The following is a 26984-nucleotide window of genomic DNA, read 5'->3' as shown; positions in this document are numbered from 1 at the left end:
CCAGTTAAATAAATTACTAGTTAAATAAAATATAATACACAACTCCATAAATTATGATATATTCATAGACTGGAATGGCTTTGTAGCTGTTCAAAAGAATGCAAACAATCTCTATGCACTGACATGGGAAGACACCTAAGATATATTGTCTAATTGAAAATTGAAAAGCCATAGAACATTATTCATATTGTGATTCCACTGGTATAAAAAAAGTTAAAGAACATATATATATATTTTATATATTATATATATTTATATACATATGTATGTTTGCTGTACAAACAAATTTCCCATAAGAGACACACAGTAGCTCCTTCTAAGGAGGTGGCATCAAAAGGAAATACGGGGTTTTTACTTCTGACTTCCTACAGGTTTCTACTGCATTTTAACGCAATAATTATGCTGTTTTACAATAATTTTAAAAACCCTCCTCCTACTACTGCCAAAGCATGAATTGTAGAAACTGTAAAAAATGAGACGTCATAGTTTCATGTCCGGCTTAATTCTGAGGCTCTTGGGAGATACAGGGAGGAAGGGAGGGGCAATGGCAGGGGCAGCCTGGGAAAAGCAAGTTTGAAAAGGCTTCACTGTGTATAAAAAGCAAAGCCAGGCATTTCTCTTCCAATAATGAGTCCAGCTGAGCTGACTGCTTTCCTCCACAGGAGCAATAGAACAACTTGCTTAATTTCCACCAGCCAGAGGTTGAGCCTAGTTTTATCTCCATGCTCTATCTAATGTATTCTGTGAATGCCAGCCAACTCCCCTGCTGCTGTAGGTGGGAAAATGGCCCAAAGATGGCCAGGCATGGTGGCTCATGCCTGTAATTTTAGCACTTTGAGAGGTCAAGGTGGGAGGACTGTCTGAGCTCAGGAGTTTGAGACCAGCCTGGGCAACACGGCAACACCCCATCTCTACTGAAAATACAAAAATTTAGCCGGGCGTGGTGGTGGGTGCCTGTAATCCTAGCTATTGGGGAGGCTGAGGCATGATAATCGCTTGAACCTGGAGCCAAGATCACGCTACTGCACTCCAGCCTGGGCAACAGAGCGAGACTCTGTCTCAAAAAAAAAAAAAAAAAAAAAAAAAAAGGCTCAAAGATGTCCAAGTCCTGATATGTTAGGTTACATGGCAATAGGGAAATGAAGGTTGCAAATGGAATTGAGTTTGCTAATCAGCTGATCTTAAAACAGGGAGATTCTTCTAGATTATCTGGGTAAGCTCCATGTAATCACAAGAGGCCTTAAGAGTGGAAGAGGGAAGCAGAAGAGGGAAGTCAGAGGGAGATGGGACTACGGAAGCAGGGTCAATGAGATGCAATGCTGTTGGCTCTGAAGATGGAGCAATGGGCCCAAGCCAAGGAATACAGGCAGCCTCTAGAAGCTGGGAAAGCCAAGGAAACAGATTCTACCCTAGAGCATCCAGAAAGCAGCACGGCCCTGCTAACACTTTAAGTTTAGCCTACTGAGACCTGTGTCAGACTTCTAACCAACAGAACTGCAAGAGAATACATTTGTGGTTAATTTGCTACAGCAGCAATAGGAAGCTAATGCGACCTACTTATATTTCCTTTATTTCTGTATACACAGACTTCCTCTGATGCACAAACCTGGGATGTGCTGTGAAAATCAGCTACCTGGGCTTCCCACCTGTGGATGCTCACTGACCTGGGGCCACACCAGCTGATTTCAGGACTTCCTCAGAGAAAACACCCAGGCAAGACACCAGCAACAGAGCTACCCTGATGATTATTAAATTAGCTCTACGTGGAGATGCCATATTTGTATAAGTTATTAGTGGAGGTCCTTTGTAAACCATGCTCCATTATATAAATGGCACATGTCACTATTTATACCCAGACTACTCCTTTGGAAGACAAAAGAGAAATGAATCTTACTTAGCCTAGAATAGCATGAAAACACATGTTCTTAAGTGTTTCCCAATATGCTTCATATCTACAAATAAAGATAAGCTAGGTCGGCCAAAGAACAATTTTAATAAGGTCTTACTATTGAGTGCCAGGCATTGAGCTGGACATTGGCGATATATCATCTCATATAATGTTTATAACATTTTCATCAGGAAATACCATTATACAACCATTAATGATTCACATGCTTACATTCTTACATGCAATCATTGAAAGAGTTTGGGTTCAAAGTGCTTTGTCAGACTCCACAGCTGGGGCTCCAGAGAGACATCATGTTAATCCCCATCCCCCATATTATGAAACAGCTTAAAGAGACCCAAATGCTGAGGAGAAAAAAGCTTATTCACCTCATTCTCACCAACCTAGAAATGCAACAATTTAACTGCACCCCTCCAAAATACCCTTGAGATTTGGAAATTTTTTTTAACTCATCTTAACAGCCAAATTATCAAAAACAGAATCTCTTGTTTTCATTATGATTTTGTATCTTATGTCCAACCAATTGATTGCTTCGTCAAGGAAACTGTATTCTCAGATGATATAAACAAAAACCTGGCTTTTGTGAGGTGGAGACTGAAGTTTATAAAGGCTTCTCCTAAGCCCTAGTCAGTGACCATCATGAGCACCTGCCCCTCATGTCTGCAGGGCACAAGAGTCCACTCATCTGCTTGAGAACCACTGATCTAGCACAGCAATATCTAAAATGGGCAAGGATTTTCCCATTATGGGAATTTCTATATAATATTACATTCTAAATAAAGGTTTTAGCACTAAAAATTCATCATAATGGAATTTTTAAAAGCCAGGTAAACATAAGTGTAAGTCCCTCTTGCTTCCATTTCTTTTCTCAATTCAATACATGAAATTAGCATCAATCTACTATTAGAAAAGTTCACATCCTTCAAAGGAGTAGTTTTCTCCTTGAATTACATTATATATATATTTTTTTTAAAGTCAGAATTACAAGCTGGCTCTGCATTTTAGTACATAAGCTAGTAAAAAGAAGATATTTGGAATCTGAAACACATTTATCAAAAATAACCGTCATTCCTGGAGGTTTCCAGGGTAACCTACAATATTAAACTCATAATGTGGGCTAAATACATTTGCTGTAAATAAAGACTTGATACTCTTACAATATTAATTTTTAAATAACTATTAACAAAGTTATATACATTTCTTATATTTTTTAAAGAAAAAGCAATTCTGATGATCAAGAAAAATGTGAATGGAGATTTGGAGCAATCTAAAGAGCACTCCCATGGTTTTAAGGATTGATACACTGCTCTCAACTGCATTTAATTTCATTTCCAAAAAAGTTAAGAGTTTCCTTCTCCTTCGCATGGCTGTATGTCCACCACTCTTCTTATGCTTATTAGTAATGTGGTCATTTAATGGGACCACTAGAGCCAATAGAGAGAACTTTATGTGACATGAGGACCGTCCAGCACAGGCTTAGCTGGCTGTGGATGGTAAATGACAGAGAAAAGGGTGGAGATTGGGAGGGACAGGAGCACACTGTTATCTGAGAGAGAGAAAAGACAGTGGTGACAGAGCACTGCGTGACACCCAACTCCACTGGGCACCTCATGGAGTCCGCGGCCTTGGCCGGGGCTGCTCCAGCATCTTTAGGGGTGAGGAAGGCTATGGTCCCGGGGTGGCTGGGGACAGGATGGATAGCCAAACAGCTGCTGGTACAGTACTTTCAAGTATTACACGATGGCTATTTGAGTCCTACATCCACAAGATCTAAAAAACACTGCCAGAACTTAAAGACAATTCTATGGCTTACTCACTTGCTCTGTTTCATACACACACACACACACACACACACACACACACACACAACTTTCCCTCTAGTTGCTCATATCCATCATCAGTACCAAAAAAATTTTAAATTTACAACTATTATTTAGCACACAGTAAGCCCCTGCAATGCATAGAGCCATAAGCCATCTACAAAACTCAATTCGAATTACAAAAGGGATACAAGAACTCATCGATTAACTCAGGCAAAGCCTAAAGCAGATGTGAGAAATATTTTACTCTTTTCTTCCATAACATTCTTTCCCCAAGATCATAAATCTCTGAGCGTTGACTTTCCATCTTTAGAAAGCGAGCGTCATCAGGGCCAGAAAATAAATCACTTTTAGAATAGTCATTCATCGTGGGCAAATAAAAATATAAGCCAGGCAGATGGTGAAAAGCTCATTTATACTGGTATAATTTCATAGAACTAGGCAAGTGAGAAGGAAGCAGAGGGAGCTGTGAAATTTAGGGCCATGTTTAGACGGTGAAACTAAATACCCCAAACAACAGAATACTCAAACTTTTCATACCACATCTCTACAATCTCTTCAACTCTTCACCTCTGGTTCAGATCTGACTTTTTCCCTTTGTGGCAACAAAAATGAACGGAAAGAGAAAAGGGGAAGGAGGAGGGAAAACTCAGACTAAACACTGCAGTGCTTTAAGCCCTTTTCATTCACCAGTTTGAAAGCGCTTAATCCTTTGAGTACTGCTGCAGGATAGGAGAGATTATACCACTCGGTGCTGAGCTTTTTCATATGGCTCCAGCTCACAGTTGGCAAATCCAAGGTGGCTACCTCCCCAGCACTCTGGTGGGTGTTTACGTCACAAAGCCACACCGGCCTGGTGGGAGGGGAGAGAAGCAAGGCAATACCGTGAACACTTCTAAGGCCACTCCCAAAGACTCTCTCAGTCCAGTGTCGAAACCCATTAAAAGCTCCAGCACCTATCCTACTGGCCATAGCAAAGGCATGATTTTGGACCTTCCACTATATTCACTTCCTCTCTTATAAAAACAACACCCACCCAAGAAGCAAAACCTTATTATCACCCACAGAAAAGGAAGAGAGGAGGAGAAAAGCAATGGAGGAAAGAAAAAATCCTTGAAAAATGAGCATAAGCTGAAATTAATCCCCCAAAACTACACAGAAAAATATACTATCATGCCTTGTACTCAGACAGCTCATGAAAGCTGCCAGAAACCAAGTCCAACAAGTTCTTAAAAAATGTGTGCAGGGTTTAGGTTTGTGTGTGATGATTACGTTGTGAGTTGCTAAGAACGAGAAGGAAGGAGGGCAGAAAGATGCTGTTTTGCAAGACAGACAGGAGGAGCTCTTAACCATAGAAGGCAGTATAGCCTATGAGACAACCACAGAAGCACATCTTCAAATTCCAAGTCATCTCACAGATGGTCATCTCAATTGCTGCAGGCCATAGGTAGACCCACAGCCACACGGCACCAGGACCTACACAGTCTTAAGGTACTAACCTTGGAAACGTCACTTGGCTAAGAGACATTTCTCTTGCTTCTAATCTCATGAATACAGAATAATCATAACTATTATGAAACATGTACAGAGCTAATAAACTGGGTTATGAAAATCTGCTAAACTAAGGAAGGGCTCCATTCAATGCCCACTATATAATAAGAGCTCAATATCTGTTGAGTGAATAAAATAATTGCATAGATGAATCATCACTGTCTTACTATACTGGAACACAAAACAAACTAATGAGGGAGCAGTATATTTTTAAGCATAACAACAGTACGGCTCTTTCTGATTTTTAGTGAGTCCTGAGGGTCTGATAGCTAGAAGGCATATCTTCTACATTTGCCTGAAGGATGAACTACTTTCCCCCTAGACCAACAACAGCCAGAAGAGAAAAAAAAAAACCCGGGTGATCAAATCATTGTTCATTCCTTTAGTGTGAGGATCTAAATGGAATGTCTTCAGCAGCTCTTCTAAAATATTATAATAAGAAATCTATCCCATGATGAGAGACCCTCACACAAAAATAATTCCATGTATAACTACAACCACTTAGCACCTGTTAGATAGCAGATCAAGGCCACTGACGAGGAATGAACCAATTCATAGAAGCATCTTCTGCCTGGAGAGCTCCAGGACACTGGCCATGGATGAATCTTTCATCACAGTAGCATATGTAAGTCATACGCCACTCAACAGGTTAAATTTACTTCTACTGGAACTCCCGGAAGCCACAGGGAAGAGCACAGAACAAAGATGAGAACGAGAAGGAAGCATGCCCTTTAGTCATGAATACTACCAATGAACCTCATCGTTCACATTCATTCATTACATACTTAGAGTATCTGCTACATGCATCGTACTTTCCTAAATACTCTGGAGTTTCCAGAGAAGAATCACACATGGTGTCTTCCCTCAAAGAATTAAGTCTATGAGATGAAATTGCCAGGTCAGAAAAGTCTTGTGGGGCTGAAGATGACCACTACATGAAGAAAACCTACTTGGGGTAGATGGGGGTATAGCAGACACAATCTGTTACTACCCAAAAGCCAATACCCTATTTTTTCTTGCTGACAAAAGCCCAATTCTGGTCTCTCTGGGATCTGAGATCCCTTTGATCTCAGGTAAGGCACACTCCACAGCCGGGGAGGGTGACTCATGAAAATCCAGTGACCCACCACCAGTTACAGGACTTGGAGTAGGTATGTGATCTAGTTCTGGCTGTGAGATAACAGGTGGAGTGTACTAAGGGGCTTCGCTTCCCAAACAAAAAGTGTCTTTTTTTTTTTTTTATTTTGTGGAGACAGAGTCTCGCTCTGTTGACAGGCTGGAGTGCAGTGGCGCAATCTCTGCTCACTGCAACCTCTGCCTCCCAGGTTCAAGCGATTCTCCTTCCTCAGCCTCCCAAGTAGCTGGGATTACAGGCACCCACCACCATGCCCAGCTAATTTTTGTATTTTTAGTAGAAACAGGTTTCACCATGTTGGCCAGGATGGTCTCGATCTCCTGACCTCATGATCCGCCTGCCTCGGCCACTCAAAGTGCTGGAATTACAGGCGTGAGCCACCGCGCCTGACCTCAAAAAGTATCTTGAGAAGAGCTCCCATCCTTTCTTTTAAAGGATATGTTGTGAGGATGCAATATTTGGGACTACGGCTATGATGCTGCCACCATGAAGTGACAAGCATAAGGATAAACAGGAGGAGGAATGGAAGAAACTTTGTATCTTTGAGGCCATCATGAGTTGCTGCACCAGACCTGGAACCACCTACTCCCAAAATTCTTTTGTGCAAAAATTTATTATTATTATTATTTTCTGAGACTGGATCTCACTCTGTCACCAAGGTTCTAATGCAGTGGTGTGATCACAGCCCACTGCAGCTTCAACCTCCCAGGCTCAAGTAATCCTCTCACTTCAGCCTCCCGAGTAGCTGGGACCATCGGCACATACCCCCATTGCCTGGCTAATTTTTATATTTTTTTGTAGAGACAGGGTCTATCTTGCCCAGGTTGGTCTTGACCTCCTCGCCTCAAGTGATCCTCCTGCTTTGACCTCCTAAAATGCTGGGACTACAGGTATAAGCCACCATGCCCAGGCTTAAATTTATTACTATTTGAGCTATTAATTGTAGGGTTTCCTGTTATTTGCATCTGAAAGAATCCTACCCAATATAGGAGATGGTGTAGTATGAAGGAAAGAGCACTAGCTTGGGAGAAAGGAAGTCCACGTATCAATTTTGTGTCAACCTAAGTTCTGTGATGCTTGGCAAGTTAAACAGCCACTCCAGTTTGAGGAATGGCCATTTGACTCCTAAAGACTATTCTAAGATTTAGTGAATCAAAGGTCATGATTCAAAGGAAAAAAAAAGGTCTATTCTACAGATTCTTGGATGGAGATGTAGTCTGTTTGATGATGAGAGATGAGCAATGGAGTGGGGAAGGATAATCCTATCACCCATGAAATTTACTTATAACAAATTTTAAACTTGATCAACGATATTTCCTATGCAGCAACCATTTGGAATTAAACTCTGTGAGGTTATCACAGGATTCAATAAAGTGATTTTCAACCATCATAAGTCAGTGATAGCTATACCTCACTCTTCAAACTGTTGACCACAAATAAATATGTGCCACATGTTTCAAACAAACTTAGAAGATTGAAGCTTTAAAAGAATTATTTAAAGGTTCAAAACAACATATTAACCTTGTTCATCTCTAAAAATCTATCACCATCCCACACCGGATACATCCCCAACCAACATCTACCTATACCTTTATGTATCATGGGGATGAAAAATTTAAAAAAATGATAAAAATGTGTTGAGGGGATTGTACTGGCCAGGCTTCAAGCTGAACATCAGAGGATTTCAAATGGACAGCTTTATGGCTTGTTAAGTAGTTCAAAAGTTCAGTGCTATAATGATCATTCAATCAAAAGCATGAAAATTCTTGACACAGAACTCAGCTAAATCTTTTATATCAGTCTCCTTCCTTTATTCTTAAAACAATTTTTCTTCTTTTGGGAAAGGATGAATAGGATATGTTTACTTGAAAATTCAATTATGCAATTTTTTTAACCAAAGTCCATTTAGCTAACTTATATGCTGATATAGTACTCAGGACATAAAGAAATTATAAGTTTTTCTACGCCTGCTAGATTTGTGGCAGTATAGGGTATGTGGTCTCTTGATAGCATTGTTGCCACTGTAATCCAGACGACTAACTAGGCAAAGCTGCTAACTGAGACAGTCAACACAGGGGTTGACAGGAGTTGACAGTATGATATTGAGGAACAGGCTTAAAAACCCTCTGCTTAGTCTCCAGGGGCAGGACTGATAGTCCTGATTGTCCGAAGGCCAGGGGTAGGTATCTGGGCACCAGATATTTACCCTCAAACAATTAACACAACATTATTTTTCATTGCTCCCCCTTTCCGTTTTACCCATAAAAAATGTGAGAAATTTAAAGTTATCAAATGCTCTTCAACTAGTAAATGGATAATCTGTAGATCCCACAGATACTATTCAATGCAAAAGGAATGCAAAAGGAATGCCTTAGAATGATTCACATAACATGGATGAATCTCAAATGCATTATGCTATGTGAAAGAAGCCCTCCTGCATGATTCCATATATACATGACATTCCGGGAAAGACAAAACTATAGGGACAAATAATAGATCAGTTGTTGCCAAGGGCTGGGGGACAGATTTGACTATAAAGGGGCATGAGGGAATTTGGGGGCAATAGAACTGTTCTATACAGGTTGAGTATCCCTCATCTGAAATGCCTGGGAGGAGAAGTGTTTTGGATTTTGAATTTTTTTGGATGTTGGAATTTTTGCATTATACCAGTTGAGCATCCCAAATCCAAAAATCTGAAATCCAAAATACTCCAAGGAGCATTTCCTTTGAGTGTCATGTCAGCCTTAAAAAAGTTTTGGATGTGGGGGCATTTTAGATTTTGAATTAGGGATTCAGATTTAATTCAGATCTAATTCAGATTTTGAATTAGATTTGGATTAGGGATACTACTTTGATTTGTTAAAACTGAGAACCTTGCATTTTAAAATGGTGAATTATATTGTTTGTGAATTATGCCTCAATAAACCTGACTTTTAAAAAAACAGCTAAGGTTTTGTCACTCAGATATGTCCTCTGGAAGGTGGGTGTACGTGGTCACGTGTGAGCTCTGTCATTCCGGATGGGTTTACCTCATTGCCCTCGCCTCCCCTCCTGTGCCAAGAGCCCAGCCAGTCACAGTGGGTGCAGAAAACAGAAACCACTCCAGGTGTTGCAGTCAGAAAGGAATTTGATATGGGAATTAGGTGCCTGCAGGATTATTAAAAAGGCTGGAGGAGCAGACATCGGGGCCCCTTAGACTTTTCTTTTTTGGAGGGGACAGAGTCTTACTCTGTCACCCAGGCTGGAGTGCAGTGGCACAATCTCGGCTCACTGCACCTCTGCCTCCCAGGTTCAAGCAATTCTCCTGCCTCAGCTTCTTTGTAACTGGGATTATAGGCGCACGCCACCACGCCCAGTTCATTTTTGTATTTTTAATAGAGATGGGGTTTTACCATGTTGGTCAGGCTGGTCTCAAACTCCTGACCTCATGATCCACCCACCTCAACCACCCAAAGTGCTCGGATTACCGGCGTGAGCCACCGCGCCCAGCCTGCCCCTTAGACTTCTAAGTTCAAGGTCACAACATTGTAGGTGGCCGTGATTCAGAGGTCAGGAAGCTGCTGCTGTTGCCACAACAGATTCCCACACCCAGGGAGGTGGGACTAAGGCCTGGAACTATAAGCGTGGCCACCACAACACCACAACTGCCTCTAAACACTCCAACCTCCATGCCACTGCCTGCTAGCAGCATGAGCAGGAGGAACTTGGTCTTCCAAATCTCACACAAATGCATCTCCCAGTAACGTGTTCAGAAATCCAACTGTAAGAAAGTCTGGGACATGTAGCTGTTAAGTTTCCAATCTCTCCAATCGAGAAAGTGGAAAGAAAGTTAAGAGAGTGGCCGGGCGTGGTGGCTCACGCCTGTAATCCCAACACTTTGGGAGGTCAAGGCAGGTAAATCACGAGGTCAGGAGATCAAGATCATCCTGGCCAACATGGTGAAACCCCATCTCTACTAAAGATACAAAAATTAGCTGGGTGTGATGGCGCGTGCCTGTAATCCCAGCTACTCAGGAGGCTGAGGCATGAGAATTGCTTAAACCCGGGAGGCGGAGGTTGCAGTGAGCTGAGATCGATCGCGCCACTGCACTCCAGCCTGGCGACAGAGCAAAAAAAAAATCTCCAAAAAAAAGGGGGGAAAAAAAAAAAGAAAAAGTCAAGAGAGCTTGGTCCACAGTCTCTACTCCAATCACCATCCTTCTTGTCCTAAAGTAAGGCATACATGATGAAGCGACACACCGAAAACCTTTTTCTACATTGACTTACATTTCAGATGGTGTTTTTTGTTGAAAAAATTGTTTTACTAACAGGTAAAACCAAGATCCTAACTCATTTCATTATGGAAGAATATTTCATTTTCACATTTAGTTAGTTCTAGCCCCAGCAGAATAAAATTCTAAGATCACTACATTTTATAACAGAGCCGACCACAGCTCTCTTCTAACTCACCTATTAAATATGTACAGCTCTTTGAGCTTTTATTCTGCAGGGAGTTAAACAGACTAAGCTTCAAAATGCATTACTGTTTCAGATGTAGGTTATTTTATGGGAAGCCAGAACCAGCAGAGGGGAGCTACCTTTGGTACCCCACTTATCCCCCCAAAGACCTAACATGTTCTAAACGGTAAACCAGAAGACAACAGTTAATTTAGCTACACGACCATAATAACCGCAATTCTGAAAGTTAGTTTCCCAGTGATCACTCACATAAGTAACTATATTCTCTAGATCAAAAGCATGAAGGACCTGCTCATAAGGCATTCTTAACCTTTAGGAATTTCACTTCATTCTATATAGAAGTTATTCCTCCACAATGTACAGAAAGGAGGCAACAGCAACACTTTTTTTTTCTGACAGAAAAACTATTGTGTGGATGTCGCTAGTTTTTTTTAACTATTAAGACAAAAAATGTGGCAAGGCACAATGGCCTAAGAAGAAACATAGTGTCCAAGCTCTACTAGCTGTTTGGGTTTTGAGAATCATCTGCCATAGCACTCACTGGAAAAAATGAGGGGAGTCTTTGCAAAAGAATTCTAATTCTCCCTTCTCAGAAAACCATCAAAACACCAAAACACCATTCTACTCCATAAGACTTTCCCTGCTACATGGAATCAAACAAAATCTTAACTTGCTCTGACAAAACAATTAAGGGCAAAAATGACAACTAGAAATTAATGACTGTCTCTACTTTAATGAAAAAAGCTCTGGCTAGTTCTTCTTCTTCAGGATGTATTTTTTTAAAGTTGAACTTGGGAATTAGTTATTTCTTTTTTTTTTTTTTTGAGATGGTGTCTCATTCTGCTGCCCAGGCTGGAGTGCAATGGTGCGATCTTGGCTCACTGCAGCCTCTGCCTCCCGGGTTGAAGAGATTCTCCTGCCTCAGCCTCCTGAGTAGCTGGGATTACAGGTGTGTGCCACTACGCCCAGCTAATCTTTGTATTTTTAGTAGAGATGGGGTTTCACCATGTTGGTTTCACCATGTTGGTCAGGCTGGTCTCGAACTCCTGACCTCGTGATCCGTCTGCCTCAGCCTACCAATGTGCTGGGATTACAGGCGTGAGCCACTGCGCCTGGCCAGGAGTTAGTTATTTCTCACAGATAATCGTATGCTAATTTTTTTGCCAATGCTACTGACTGGTGAGGCAAAGTGGGCAACAACTTTGTGTAAAAAAACAACAGACCTGGCCTCAAACCTTGGGGGTCAGAGGGAACACCTATCAGAAAAACACAGAAGAAACACTAAGGAGGATTTACAAAGTCAGAAATAGCACGAGCCATAATAAGTAAGTTGATTATGTGATAGCCCCAGTTAGATTTTGCCCAAGAATGCCGCTAGAAATAAGGATCTAAAAAATGATTACTAAAGATCTAATAACTCACTTCTCTACCATTCACACGGTTGCCAGCTTACCTTCTGATTCACTTACACATCAGCTGCATGGGTTTCTTGACCCTGAAACTCCTTGTACACACAGAGCAAATGGCTTTCAAAAATCCACAGCCACTATTCACTTCATACCCTTCTAAAGCCCTTAAAGATGCCGATGAAATATTTGCAGGCGGGCTAATCTGACTTTATAAGAGCTATGCTACTATATCACTGTCCGACAATATAATCCTATGCTGCTTGGAGAAAAATTTCCATTGATAACCAAAACCATTTGATCGAAGACAGTGCCTTGGGGCTTTCAACCTTATCAAGTAGATTTTCTAAGTGTTCTACAATTTTCGGGCTAAAATGATTTCAATGGAAATTAAGAACAACCTCTAATGCATGGTTAAAGGAGGCCTCCGCCAGTTCAAGAGACTATATCAAGACTATATCATGTGCATCAAAAGAACAACAAAAACAAAAATGGACTCAGGACACAAAATAAAATTGACAAAAGGAAACGCCGCATTTGGCTCCCCTCCAGCGGCCACTTAGAGGCAGAGTTAGGAAAGCTGAGCCGAGGGCAGGTGACAGAGAGTCCATGAAGCCTGTTGGAGCCTGGCTGGTCACAGGATCTGCAAGGACTGCTCTCCTGACGAGGCAGTGCATATCCTCAGCAGCCTGAACCTGGGCTGCAGCTCAATGCCCAAAAGGAGTGTTGGCCATGGCCCCACGGATCCCGGCCTGGCTCAGGAGCATGCAGGAGTCGAGCATGCGAGGCAAGAGCTTGTATTAGCAGGAACCATACGAAGAAGCCGTTATTCAGGGGAGCGACATAATATATTGTAACTGCTCCCATCATGTCAATAGGCATCATGTTAATGGGTCTGTTCGAATTTCTCCCACTTGAAGTTAAAGTGACTCCTATTTCGATGAAAATAGGAGATTCCTCATTCGTAGGATCACAATTCACCCACAGCAGCTGCCAGACACAAGAACATGAGAATTGCCAGGCATGCACATAGCTGATTTTGTCTCTCCAGGCAATTCTTCCATTTTTTAATTTGTCTCCTCTTAAAACAAAGAGATGAGCAAGTTACAAATATAATTACTATATTTCTGAACAAGCGATAACACAAGCCATGAATGCACTGAGAGGACTGCACGCTTACCTCTGGCTCTGGCTGTGAGGTTTGTTCATCTTCAGTGGAGTTTGGCAAAATTGCCCAGGTTATGTTGGCACTGGCTGATGGCAAAGAGCCAAGTGTCCCATTTTTCAGCTGCTCTGTGGAATGTGACTTGGGCCCATGCCATCCCAGGATGTTTTCTGAAATAAAGACCTAGAATGATGCCAAGTATTTTCCAAAGTAAACATTTATAGCTCACGAAATATTCGTACTCACTGTATGAAGAGACCTACTTGAAAAGGGCATGATGTAAAACACAGAGGGCTTGTTTTGAATGAAGTACCAAGTGCAGATTCTGATCATCTGTTGATGAACTAGTTTCTGTATAATATCAAGATCAGAATCATCACAGGCTGTTTCACTCCGCAACAGTAGACAAAAACAATTGCTATTTACCAAAGCCAGACAAAGGTGTTTTTTTGTTTGTTTGTTTTTTACTTTTAAAAATATTTCTGGCTGGGCGCAGTGGCTCACGCCCGTAATCCCAGCACTTTGGGAGGCCGAGGCGGGCGGATCACGTGGTCAGATCGAGACCATCCTGGCTAACACGGTGAAACCCCGTCTCTACTAAAAATACAAAAAATTAGGCGGGCGTGGTGGTGGGCACCTGTAGTCCCAGCTACTTGGGAGGCTGAGGCAGGAGAATAGCGTGAACCCGGGAGGCGGAGCTTGCAGTGAGCCAAGATAGCGCCACTGCACTCCAGCCTGGGCGACAAAAAAAAAAATTTCTAAATATTCACAATAAAAAGTCAGATTCTATCAAAAATAGGCTGCTCAAAATGTGGTTTGAATTCTAAGTGACACAATGGCCATGGCTTGGAAAAGATGCCTACAATGTGAGCACAGGATGCCACCCCTGCCCTCAGATGTGACTTGGTGTGGCAGATGTCAGGAAGCCCCATCACCAAGGACACAGGTACTCATTCCATTCTAGCAAGAAACACTTTTACAAATACCAATCCAGCAAACCAAAAACCATTTTTCGAATCCTCCACCAACTCCCTGAGGGGGAGGGGAAAAGACTTTTACTCTAATATTTTTTAAGGGTCATATATTATTGTAGAATATTTTATACACGTACTAATAGAAACAGGAGTAACCAGAGGTGGATTTCTTTACCCCATAGCAATTCTGCCATTCGAATAAAGAGGTCTCAGCCGGGTGCAGTGGCTCATGCCTGTAATCCCAGCACTTTGGGAGGCTGAGGCAGGAGGATCGCTTGAGCCCAGGAGTTGGAGATCAACCCAAGCAACAAGGCGAAACCCTATCCCTACAAAAAATATAAAAATAAGCCAGGTGTGGTGACACAAGCCTATAGTCCCAGCTACTTGGGAAGCTTAGGTGGGAGGATCTATTGAGCCAAGGAGGTCAAGGCTGCAGTAAGCCCAAATCATGCCACTGCACTCCAGCCTTGGTGACAATGCAAGACCCTGTCTCCAAAAAAGGTAATAAAAAATAGATAAGTCTCAAGCTCAGCTGACTGACACTCTGTAGATTCTGTTCTAAGTCTAAAAGCAAAAAAAGAAAAATTAGGCTAAAGTAAAGAATGACTCATGAACTAAAATTCAACATTTCAGGGTCTCAGATGTTCCATCCATAAAGCAATACTATCTGTCAGCCTTTTCATTAGAATTACTCAAAGAAAAGTCTACAGGTATCCCAAACTTCCCTGATGTATCCCCAGGGGAATCTGGTTGTCAGAGGCAGATGAAGCACTGTGTATGTGCGGTGCTTATGCACCTGTGTGCTGCTGTATGCAGTATTATCCAACTCAAGTGTATTTTTATGCAAAAATCTTTTTTAATGTCAAGTGTAAGGTCACATAACTCTACTGTTAAAAGCCTCTAGTGGGCCAGACATGGTGGCTCACACCTGTAATTCCAGCACTATGGGATCCCGGCTGAGGTGGGTGAATCACTTGAACCCAGGAGTTTGAGTCCAGCCTGGGGAACATGGCAAAACCCTGTCTCTACAGAAAATACAAAAATTAGCTGGGCATGGTGACATGCACCTATAGTCCCAGCTACTCGAGAGGCTGAAGTGGCAGGATTGATTGAGCCCAGGAGGTCGAGGCTACAGTTAGCTGTGATTGCACCACTGCCCTCCAGCCTGGGTGACAATGAAAGACCCTGTTTCAAAATAAATAAATTAATAAAGGCCCCAAGTCACTTATCATTGCCATTGGAACAAAATCTAAGTTGCCTGGCTTTGCTCTATGACCTGCCCAGCCTCATTTTGTTCTCTTCTCCCCATTGCTTAGTATGCTCAAGTCACATCAGTATTTTTTTCCATTTCTCAAACGTGCCAAGTTCATGACAGTCTTAGAGTGTTTGTGCATGCTGTTCCTTCCTCCCAGAGGGCTGTTCCTACAGTCCTTCTACATCAGGGAGGAAGTCTCCTGTGTAGATCCAGGAGTCAGCTAAAATATCACTTGCTCAGAGAGATCTTCTGGGACCTCCCTGGCCAAAATAGCACCCCAAAGGCACTCTCTGTCATATCGCCATTTGCTGTCTTCCTGGGACTTAGCACTGTCTGAACTCACTAGCACACTCATTTACTTGTTGATTGTCTCTCCTCCCTGGAATGTCAGCTCCTTGAGGACAAGAACAATACTGCCCTTGCTCACAGCAGTGTCCCCAGAACCACGAACATGGTTTAGCAAACAGTGTACGCTCAATATGAATGTGCTGAAGAAATCAGAGATAGAAAACTTTAAGAAGAGTGCACGTTATAGCCTCCTAAAAATTAAAAAATAAAAAACGGCCAAAAGAAAGACATAGAATAGAATGGTGGTCGCTGAGGGCTGGGGAACGGATGGGAGGGAATGAGGAGTTAACGTTTAAAAGGTAAAGAGCTCCAGTTTTGCAAGATGGAAAGAGTTTTGGAGATTGGTTATACAACAATGTGAATGTACTTAGCACTACTGAGATGTACACATAAAAATGGTCAGGATGATGCATTTTATGTTATGCGTATTTGAGTACTATTATTTTCTTAATGGCAAAAAAAAGCGTCCATATAGCAGCACTTCATGTTATTTTTTAAAAGGTAAAAACTCACAACACTAAAACCAAAGGCTAAAGATGCACTAATACCAGAACTTGAGAGAAATGTCCGCAAATAACGAGGCTGATGGAGCTGAACTAAGAAAACCAACCCAGGATTCAAGACACTAGAATCTGCCATAAGAGAGGTGGACAGATACCTCTTGCCTTTCCTGCTGACCAATTCCTACCTCAGAAACCTCAAACTAGATTCAGATCTAAAATACCAAACAGTTGTTCCATAGATAGAGGGGTGCTATTTTAAAATTCTTTGCTTTATTACACAAGCAGTAAACGTCCTGTAGAGCAGTTAGGAAATCTTTTAAAAGATAAAGAAGTTTGGGCAACACAGTGAGACCCTGTCTCTACAAAAAATTAACAAACTAGCCAGGCACTGTGGTACATGCCTGTGGTCCCAGCGACTTGGAAGACTGAGGTCAGAAGATCACTTGAGCCCAGGAGTTTGAGGCAGGAGTTTGAGTAAGCCATGATCGTGCCACTGCACTCCAGCCCAGGCAACACAGTAAGACCCTGTCTTTAAACAAAACAAAACACTAGGGGGAAGAAAAAATATCCACTTGCCTAGGCAATCAGGACAATGTTCCCACCATTCTTCCCACATCTCAACTCTGTGTCTCCTTCCCCTCTATCCCAACATTATCCAGATATGGCAACCTAGGGCACCACAGGGCAAGAAGTGGAGTCTGAACTAGCAGTGGTAGGCTGTATCTTGGGATAGACAAAGACCAGGACAGGACAAGGAAAGGTGGCAATGCATGCTGGGGAACACAGCTTTCTGTGGACCCTATGGATTCAGAATATCAAAGAGCCAGTGCATGAGAGAGATGCCCATCTCAGATCAGTTCAGCTGCTTTTAAAAAATGACCATGGGTTTAGGAAGCTGGATAGAGCTGTCTCATTTGGAGATGAAGGCAAAAATATTCCTACGTGGAGTGAATAAAAAGGACTGTACAGAGCTTGGGAAAAAAAAATATTCTCAAGAAGGTAAGAGGAAGAATACATGTAAAATTTCTAACATAAGGTGTTAGAGAAAACACCAGGAAAGGTGTTTCCTCAGCACATAAATATAGGACAAAACACCCTCTATGAAACAAGAACAGAAAACCAGAAGAAGAAAACAGGCTGAGGTGAAAAGAGAGATGGATGCATCAAGGAATTATCATGAGGAAATTAAACCAACATTAGTAGAATTAAAATTAAAACTGAGAACAGGAAATAGTGGAATCAACACTACAGAAAGTCAAATAAGTAATGTATTGAGATAAGGCAGTTCTACCAATGCACAGTTGCAAAAGACACAGATGACAATCATGAGGCAGAAGACAGTAGAGAAAAGCTGGGTGCGGCGGCTTATTCCTGTAATCCCAGCACTTTGGGAGGCTGAAGCGGGCAGATCAGCTGAGGTCAGGAGTTCGAGACCAGCGTAGCCAACATGAGGAAACCCCGTCTCTATTAAAAATACAAAAATTAGCCAGGCATGATGGCACGCACCTGTAATCCCAGCTACTCGGGAGGCTGAGGCATGAGAATCGCTTGAACCCAAGAAGCGGAGATTGCAGTGAGCCGAGATCGCGCCACTGCCCTCCAGCCTGGGAGACACAGCAAGACTCCGTCTCAAAAAAAAAAAAAAAAAAAAAAAAGATAATACAGAAGACGCACAACAGAGATCCAAGAGACAAAAGATCCATGTTCCTGAAGGAGAGAGACCAGATCAATGGACAGACAAAAATGTAAGTATAAATACATCTCCTGGGCTGAACGGAAAGCTGTGTGGCTACTGAAAGGAGCCACCACACTCCAGCAAAATCAATGGGAAAAAAATGCACATCTAGATGCAGCTTGGTGATATTTTCTCAGGCTTTTTATTACTGAAATTCCAAACACACACAAAAGTAGACAGAATAGTATAATGAATCCCCAGTTTATGAAGTTTGGCAACATTTTTGAATAACAAAAATCAAGAGAAAAATTTTCCAATCACGGAAGCAGAAAAATTAGACCTGCCTTAAAGGAAAAAAAAAATAAATCAGTCTTGAATTTTGCGACACTAAATACCAAAAGATGAATAGGCAAACAGAAGGATGTAAATAGAAACCAACAAATTTGGAGTGGGTTGGGGAGCTGGGGGATAACATTCATCCCCAGCCAAAATGTCTTTCTTTCCCCTGGTAAGAATGGCCAACATTTATTGAGCTCTTGCTAGGTGCCAAGTACTGTGGTACACACTATCTGTGCATTGCCTCATCTAACCCTAATGGTGACCCACGAGGCACGTACATGTTACTGCCACGCCTACTTGATACATGAAGAAGCAAAGGCATTAAGAACTAGTAAGTGGTAGAATCCAGATTAAAACCCATGCGGCCGAGCTCCACAGCCCAGACTCTCACACTCTGCACCATGTGCCCTCTCAGCAGCACTGCAGAGACTCAGAAATGATTCTTCTTGCAGGAAAAACAACTTGAAAACATTTACCAATGTATAAATAAAAGAAGCAGAATTAAGAACTCAAGAAATGGGGAAGTCATATATATATATATATATGTGTTTAACATATATATATGTGTTTAACATATATATATATGTGTTTAACATATATATATGGGTGTTTAACATATATATATAAACACACATATATATATAAACACACATATATATATATGTGTTTAACTGGGTTCATTGCTTACTACCAGTATACTGGTAGTAAGCAATGAACCCAGTTAAACACAGAGCTGAGCAGGGCTGGGACTACAGTCAGGCAAGTAAGACATTCACCTCAGGTATAAAATAAAAGGAAGCATCAAGAAAATCAGTAATCAAATAAAGGGTAATTTTTTCTAAGAGACAGGATGCCACTATGTTGCCCAGGCTGGAGTATAGTGCTATTCACAGGTGTGATCACTGCATACCACAATCTTGAACTCCTGGGCTCAAAAAATCCTCCTGCCTTGGCCTCTCAAATAACTGGGACTACAGGCATGCACCAACTATACCTGGCTGAGGTAAATTATATTTTAACACAATATTTTAAAATCGAAATAAGAAAAGAAGAGAAGAGGAGGGAAAGGAAGGGACGAAGGGAGAAAGGAAGGAAGAAAAAAGGAAGAGAGAAAGTCTTATAGTACTCAGCCTCACTTCACCCTAATCTCCATCCTATCAGATCCTCTCTGCTATAGACTGAATGTCTATGTTCCCCCAAGATTCCTATGTTGAAGTCCTAACCCCCAATGTGACCATATTTGGGAAAAGGACCTTCACATTAATAAAGTTAAATGACAAAAAATGTAGGGTCCTGATCCAATTGGATTAGTGTCTCTGAAAAAAGAGGAAGAGAGACCATTGCTAAAAGAAGAGGAAGACAGACCAGAGCTCGGTTGCCCTCCAGGCTCACACACCAAAGAAATGCCATGTGTGGACACAGCAAGAAGACAGCTGTCAGCAAGCCATGAAGAGAGCCCTCACCAGAAACTTTTGGCCCCAGGCTGGACTCTTGATCTTAAACTTCCAGCCTCTAAAACTGTGAGAAATTTTTGTTCTTTAAGCCACCCAGTCTACAGTTTTTTATAATAGTAGCCCATGCTAAGATACTGTCTTTATGTAAACTTTTGATATTTTGTTCATTATCAATTGTTTTTACATTAATTTTGGTTAAAAATACTGCATTAAAACATAACTACTTATCTTAACTACTGAACTTCATCTTTTTATCTTAACTACTGAAACTTTTGACATCCTTTTGAATTTTGCACTCAAGGCTAGTGCCTCTTTCATCTCACCCTGGTCCCAGCTCCAGAAGAGGCTATGAATAATACATTTTTTTTTTTTTTTGAGACAGTCTTGCTTTGTTGCACAGGCTACAGTGCAGTGGCACGATTGCAGCTCACTGTAACCTCTGCCTCCCGGGTTCAAGTGATTCTCCTGCCTCAGCCTCCCAAGTAGCTGGGACTACAAGTGCCCACCACCATGCCCGGCTAATTTTGTATTCTTTTTGGAGAGATGGGTTTCACCATATTGGCCAGGCTGGTCTCGAACTCCTGACCTTCTGATCCACCCGCCTCGGCCTCCCAAAGTGCTAGGATTACAGGCATGAGCCACTGTGCCTGGCCGCTATGAATAATATTTCTAAGCATGGTTACATAACTGAATATTAAAGTCACTTATTATTTTTAAAAAGAATTAGTCATTATCATACATTATCTAAGTATTATACTAATATTAAAATATTAATAACAATAGCCTACATATCATAACAGCAAAAATTGGAAAGCAGAATAGAGGGGCAGAGGAAGTTAAAGTATGCCCTGTCTTCATCATTAAAGAAAAGATTCAAAAAGTATTGCATCATCCCTTTGAGGACTACCAAAAAAAATAGGTTAAAGAATGCTTATGAAGCTGGGTATGGTGGCATACACCTGTAGTACCAGCTCTTCAGGAGACTGAGGCAGGAGGATTGGTTGAGCCCAGAAGTTCAAGGCTAGACTGCACTATGATTGTGCCTGTGAAGAGCTACTGCACTCCAGCCTGGGCAACATAGTGAGGCTCTGTATCTTAAAAAAAAAAAAGAAAAAGAAAAAGAAAAAAAGAAAGAAAGAAAGAAAAGAAAGGTTATGAAAAACTTAATATGACCACTACTAGAATTTATATATATATATATATATATATATATGTCATATTTGTTCCCAAAATACTAAAGAAGGATAAAAGAAATACAACTTGCATAGCAAAATAGAAACATGAAAAGCAGTATGGAAATAAAAACAAAAATCATAAGGAGACTAAGAGAAAAACACCAGTTTTAAGGGCAAAGTTTTGACTGTGGAATTGTCTTAATCTATCCTTGGCCTTATTTTAAACCTTGCTTAGAGTGTTGAGACCTACAAGGCCTCTGCCTAGAGGCCAGTGATAGGTGATGGCCCCTGCAAGGTCTTTTCTCTTCCTGTAACAGTGAATTCATGCTTCCCAGGTTCAGTAAACATAAAATGGTTTTCCAAAATAGAATAAGATTGAAATTCACAAAAAGATTGAATTTTCACTTGAAACCATAAGACATATTCCCAGTGGAAAGCCAGGGACTTGGTATCTAACTGTTTTCTTTTCTTTTTCTTTTTATTTTTTGAGACGGAGTCTCACTCTGTCACCAGGCTGGAGTGCAGTGGCACAATCTCGGCTCACTGCAACCTCCACCTCCTGGGTTCAAGTGATTCTCCTGCCTCAGCCTCCCAAGTAGCTGGGACTACAGGCACGTGCCACCACACCCAGCTAATTTTTGTATTTTTAGTAGAGATGGAGTTTCACCATGTTGGCCTGGATGGTCTTGATCTCTTGACCTCGTAATCCATCCACCTTGGCCTTCCAAAGTGCTGGGATTACAGGTGTGAGCCACTGTGCCCAGCCTCTAATTGCTTTCTTTAGGGAGAAGCTGGCACTCAAAAACTCTGTTTAGACAGTTGTAAAAAAATAAAAAATAAAAATAAAAACCCACTTATCTGAAATATTCTACAATGCTAGTTTTTCCTCTTCTCCTGATATCCTATTGATATGGTTTGGCTCTGTGTCCCCACCCAAATCTCATCTTGTACCTCCCATAATTCTCACATGTTGTGGGAGAGACCTGGTGGGGTATGACTGAATCATGCGGCAGGTCTATCCCATGCTGTTCTCATGATGGTGAATGTGTCTCACGAGATCTGATGGTTTTAAAAACGGAGGTTTCTCTGCACGAGCTCTCTCTTCGCCTGCTGCCATCCACGTAAGATGTGACTTGCTTCTCCTGGCTTTCTGCCATAATTGTGAGCCCTCCTTAGCCATGTGGAATTGTAAGTCCAATAAACCCCTTTCTTTTGTAAATTGCCCAGTCTTGTGAAAATGAACTAATACACCTATTTACTGAATTATCACATTTCTATCTTAGCTTTTAATCATAAAATAAAGAAAGGTGACTATAAGTGGGGCAAAGCTTCACCAAAACCAGTAGGTGTCAGGAAAGAAAGTATAAGAGACAAAGAAAGCAAAGGAAGTCCCTGAGTGGTGGAAAAGCGATGAAAAATGCAAGTCTGAAGAGGTCTCCAGAAAAACGTAAAGCACCGCAAAAGGAAGAAGGCAAACAGCCAGAAGAGCCAAGGGTCCTTATAACAGTCTCACTTATTTGGCCCTTTTGGCCAAACCCCAAAATGGGTAGACCAATGCAACTGGCTTATTAACTGACACTCCCCACAAATCTTTTAAGAGGATGAAGAGTTATTGCAAGGATGAGTTAAGGAAAGTATATTAAATTCTGCTCTGGTTCTTCTCCTCTCAAATATATTCTCTTGATCTTTTGTCCTCATTTGTGTTCACGGGCACCTGTGTCATCTACTGCATTCTGCCAAGGCTCCATTGTCACTTGCTCTGGCAGCTATGACTCCAGTGTCCTTCCCCAAGCCTGTTTTACACCATCATGCTGTTAATGTGCAGCTCTTACCTGGCACTAGAATGAGCTTGTCTAGTTACAGGCATCTGCCCAAACTCAAACTATGTTACCCAGATTAAGGCTTGCAAGCAAACAGCAAACCAACCAGAAGCACAGAGGGCAGAGTACTCTGTACCCTTGAATCACTTTCTAGGCCCAGTTCCCCTCCCACATTTGAAACCCACGTAAAGCCCAGGCTCCCAAAGAGCACAACCTTTTCCAGTTCTGAGCGTGGTTCTGCCTTCCTCTTCCCCATAGCACGGGGAAGGCACACATCTAGGCGGCAGAAAACAGATACCCAGTCCCCAGTCCAGCAACTGTTTGCCTTCATCAAGCTGCTGAAGTAGATTTAGGAGCCACCAGGAATGGTAAAAGAGCTGCGTAATTTAAGTCTTGACCGAAAAACCACATTGGTTTTTTTTTTTTTTCTAGACAGAGTGTTGCTCTGTCCCCCAGGCTGGAATGCAGTGGTGCGATCTTGGCTCACTGCAACCTCCGCCTCCAGGGTTCAAACGAATCTCCTGTCTCAGCCTCCTGAGTAGCTGAGATTACAGGTGCCTGCCACCACACCCGGATAATTTTTGTATTTTTAGTAGAGACGGGGTCTCATCATGTTGGTAAGGCTGGTCAAACTCCTGTCCTCAAGTGATCCACCCGCCCCAGCCTCCCAAAGTGCTGAGAATACAGGCGTGAGCCACCATGCCTGGCCAAATTACTTTCTTAATTTTAATTACACACCTCTCTATAAATGGAAGTTAAGCACTTCAGACCCAGTGTATCTTGGAGATAATAACATCAGAAACAGGTCTGGGAGCCCAAATGGATAGATACGAGGCAGATGAATACTGAAGTATTCTCAGACTTCAGTCTGGTTGCTCAGTGTGTTTGAAACAAAAACAGCGTAATGAGCAACATTTGGAGACAAAGGCTCCAAAGCAAACATATATCCCAGAAGACACAATTAAATGCTATACAAGATGAAATACACAAGATCATAAATCATTTTTTATTCAGAAAAGGGACAGAAGGAAAAAAAAAACAGTGCAAGGATCAGAAGGCAAAGAGCCATCAGGCAGGAACAATCTGTATGGGTATTTGGTATGCTTCAGGTAAGACAGGCCTTCCTGCCCATCGAACACTGAAATGAAACCATGCCAGAGTTTCACTTTAATGAGATTTTGATTTCCATCAGCCCAACCTGGCACTTCTTAGACATAACCATTATATTTTTATCAATGTGTGTCAGGCAGCTGCTATAGCAACTATCAACCCTGAGAGCCCCAAGTGTCTAAACAAACACATTTTGTGGCAGCACTCCCAGGGCCAACGTATTCTCTATTCTCTTATCCCACTAGCTTGAGATTCTGGAATTGTATTTTAACTGCAGGCAACTATGATGTTTTTCCTACAAGAAGTAATTCTATTTTCCCCCAACGTGTAGCATAGATTTAAGACACACAGTAGGTTGTTTTAAAACTTCAGGGGCTGTGTTACATGGAATATGACATGCAAAAAGGGTAAGATGACAAGGAAACAAAGTAGTCATCGTGATGCTTCATGCTCTATTCTCCAACTTTCAGCTAAGTTTCTTGATGAAAACAGCCCAAAAGAAGGAGAGTGGGCTAGCCAGGCACAGTGGCTCATGCCTGTAATCCCAGCACTTTGGGAGGCCAAGGCGGATGGATCACCTGAGGTCAGGAGTTTGAGACCAGCCTGGGCAACATGGAGAAACCCGGTCCTTCCTAAAAATACAAAAATTAGCCAGGTGTGGTGGGCACCTGTAATCCCAGCTACTCGGGAGGCTGAGGCAGGTGAACTGATTCCCTGAACCTGGGAAGCGGAGGTTGCAGTGAGCCGAGATCACCTCGCTGCACTCCACCCTGGGTGACAGAGCGAGACTCTGTCTCAAAAAAAAAAAAAAAAAAAGGAAAGAAAGAAAGAAAATAAGGAGAGTGGGCCAGTGAGAGTCAAGGCTGGGAGACAGAGCACACGGAGGACATGAAGCAGGTAGCACCTAATGTGACATAATTTCAGGGACACTTCTTGGTCTCCCCTTTTCCCAATAATTTCCATTTCAACCTGTCACCACCTCTGAAATGCATCCATTTGAGCTTTGTTCCTCTGGGCCCTTCAAAATGCCAGAGAGCCAGTGAAAATTAGGAAGAAAAAAAAAACGAATTTTCTAGGAAGCCCTGAAGAAATATTTTCTTCAAGAGGGATTAATTTTAGGAATAAGAAAATGATTCAAGCTTGTATTTACTAGTGAAAGATTCTCGGAACCAGCCTATTATGTTGCAGAAGCTGCAAGTTACAATACAGGGCAAAAGAGACCACAGAAACTTTGAAGTCTCCAGTCTCACTCCAAATTTGTGCCCAGGCCTCAGTGGGGGTCACTGAGGCTCCTTCCACATCAGAAAATGTCAAAAGCCTCATTGAGCTTCTGCATTTGAGATTCATTCTTAAAGCTGAGAAACAAGAGGAAAGGTAGAAAAGCAAGTTTGGGTGCCTTTGCTCCAGCTTGAATATGCGCAAATCTCCTAGACTGGATTCTGCACCCAAATTGTTTTATTTTGCTATAAAGGCTATCAATGGGGTAACCAGCAAAGAGGACTATCCTCGTTAATTTACTGACTTCGATCATTGTGCTGTCTTTAGAGAAGAGTGTCCTTTTTTTAAAAGAAATACACACTGAAGTATTGAATAGTGAAGGGACATCATGCCTGCAACTTACTCTTAAGTGGTTAGAAAATTATAATACGTAAATATAAGGAAAAGATGAAGCAAACATCATAACATGTTACTGTTTGGGGAATTTGAAGAGGGATATATGAGCATTTTTCATGCTATTCTTGCAACTTTTCTTAAGTCTGAAATTATTTTTTAAAAACACGTATACATCTGCCTTGAGAGAATTATAATGCTCACAAGACACTGTTCCCAGCCTCAGTTTGGGGGACTGAGCCCACTGAGTGGTTGTTCTGGATTCAACAAAGAACCCCAGGCCGGGAAGACGCCTGCCACAGCAGAAAGAGCCTGGTTCTGCCTTCGTTCTGCCACTTAGCTGGGTAGTCTTAGGCAAGTCGTTTAATCGTTCTGTGTCCCAGCATATCATCTGAACAATGAGCATAATCATACCTACTTTGGAAAGATTTCAGAAAACATGTAGCAAAGGCCAAGTTCAGTAAATGATGGTGGGTTTTACAAAAAGAAAACCAAATTACCCCCACACAAGCTACTCTGAAAAACCAACTGTCCCTTTCATGCTTCAGTGAAACAAAGGGCAAAGGGCAGCTGGGGAAAGCATGAAATATAAAGACTATCACTCATAGTCTGGCTTTACTTCCTATCACCTAACTTGCCTCATTCCTTCAATAATTAAGTGACCCCTGGGCAACAAAGCACAATAAGGTTGCTGTTATTCTTTTAATTATAATACTTTATAATTATATGTGACATAACCAGTCTCAAGCTATTTTTACCTTTATCTTAATCTTCACAAATATCTTTATATCTGCTCATTGATTAAACCCTCCTCCAAAAGGACAGAGGCATCTCAAGGGAATGCAGTATTATCTCTGGCTTCTTGATTAAGAACTAGAAATACTCCTGGTGTGTATTCTAGAGGTATCCTCATGAAGGGACAGGCATGAGGATGTTTACTGCAGCGAGGTGAGTGGGGCAGAGAGCTGGAGGCAATGTGCGTTGTATGTCATCCGAGAGTTGCTGGGTATAATGTGGTGGCCCCAACACCACAGAAATAATGGACCAGATGCTGCCTGCCAATGGATCTTAAAAACAGAATGCTGAGGCCTGTAATCCCAGCACTTTGGGAGGCTGAGGCGGGAGGATCACCTGAGGTTGGGAGTTCAAGACCAGCCTGAACAACGTGGAGAAACCCCGCCTCTAACTAAAAATACAAAATTAGCCGGGTGTGGTGGTGGCATGCCTGTAATTCCAGCTACTCGAGAGGCTGAGGCAAGAGAATCGCTTGAACCCGGGA

The 26984-nt window shown here is 41.9% G+C and overlaps 1 protein-coding gene across 6 annotated transcripts in view; it reads right to left on the bottom strand.

Moving 5' to 3' along the window:
- Positions 1 to 26984, bottom strand: part of OSBPL10 (oxysterol binding protein like 10) — a 318091-nt gene that overhangs the window by 58721 nt on the left and 232386 nt on the right. For all 6 annotated transcript variants that reach the window (XM_054479482.2, XM_054479480.2, XM_054479485.2 and 3 more), the window contains one exon: positions 13457 to 13611. In XM_054479482.2, coding sequence (XP_054335457.1) covers positions 13457 to 13611 — 155 coding nt within the window. The remainder of the gene's footprint in view (positions 1 to 13456; positions 13612 to 26984) is intronic.

Source organism: Pongo pygmaeus, chromosome 2, assembly GCF_028885625.2.
Source record: "Pongo pygmaeus isolate AG05252 chromosome 2, NHGRI_mPonPyg2-v2.0_pri, whole genome shotgun sequence".
NCBI lineage: Eukaryota > Metazoa > Chordata > Mammalia > Primates > Hominidae > Pongo > Pongo pygmaeus.
The sequence above is the reverse complement of the archived record's forward strand: the minus strand, read 5'-3'. Positions and strand labels throughout refer to the sequence as shown.